Raw genomic sequence first — 898 nt, 5'->3', positions numbered from 1 at the left:
CCAAATCCCGGGAAATCCAGCTGGGATGACGGGAAGGAACATCCCCAACTTTTCCAGGAGCTGCTGAACGTGGCAGAGACCCCAATTCCCAACCCCCTCCCACAGAGAGACCCCGATTCCGAACACTCGGACCCCGGAAATGGGAAAATGAGGAACCATTTCCCACAAAATTCCTACAAAAACGGACAAATCCCGGGAAATCCGGGTGGGATGAGGAGTGGGAACATCCCCAACTTTTCCAGGAGCTGCTGAACGTGGCAGAGACCCCAATTCCCAACCCCCACCCACAGAGAGACCCCGATTCCAAACACCCAAAACGCGCGGATGCCGGAAACGGGAAAATGAGGAATCATTTCCCACAAAATTCCTACAAAAACGGCCAAATCCCGGGAAATCCGGCTGGGATGAGGAGAGGGAACGCTCACCTTGTGTCTGGATGGGGTTGAAGAAGGGGAACTTGTCCTGGTAGAGGCCCTCGAAGGCGCTGTTGCGCAGCGCCGACACCGGCAGCGGCTGCAGGTCCAGCAGCTCCGTGGGAGGAGGGTACTTCTCCGGCAGGATCAGGTGCCGGAAGGACACGGGGAGCTGGGTCTCGCAGGCTGCAAGGGGGAAAGAATTCCTGAATTCCTGAATTCCAGAGGCGGGAGGATGCACGGGGTGCGGAGGCGGGACCAGGCTGAGCCGTGGGGAGACGGGGTCGGGGTTATGGGGGTGGCATTGGGAATGGGGATGGGAATGGGTGCCAAAGGGATGGGAATGGGGATGGGAATAGGGATGGGAATGGGGATGGGAATGGGTGCCAAAGGGATGGGAATGGGGATGGGAATAGGGATGGGAATGGGGATGGGAATGGGTGCCAAAGGGATGGGAATGGGGATGGGAATAGGGATGGGAATGG

General features: G+C 58.2%; 1 protein-coding gene across 1 annotated transcript in view; it reads right to left on the bottom strand.

Moving 5' to 3' along the window:
* Positions 1 to 898, bottom strand: part of SNRNP200 (small nuclear ribonucleoprotein U5 subunit 200) — a gene marked incomplete at its 5' end in the record, with an annotated part of 78,572 nt that overhangs the window by 25,381 nt on the left and 52,293 nt on the right. Inside the window, 1 exon segment of the mRNA XM_017739196.1 lies at positions 426 to 599. Coding sequence (XP_017594685.1) covers positions 426 to 599 — 174 coding nt within the window.

The sequence above is a fragment of the Corvus brachyrhynchos genome, unplaced genomic scaffold (genome assembly GCF_000691975.1).
Source record: "Corvus brachyrhynchos isolate BGI_N302 unplaced genomic scaffold, ASM69197v1 scaffold617, whole genome shotgun sequence".
Taxonomy (NCBI): domain Eukaryota; kingdom Metazoa; phylum Chordata; class Aves; order Passeriformes; family Corvidae; genus Corvus; species Corvus brachyrhynchos.
The sequence above is the reverse complement of the archived record's forward strand: the minus strand, read 5'-3'. Positions and strand labels throughout refer to the sequence as shown.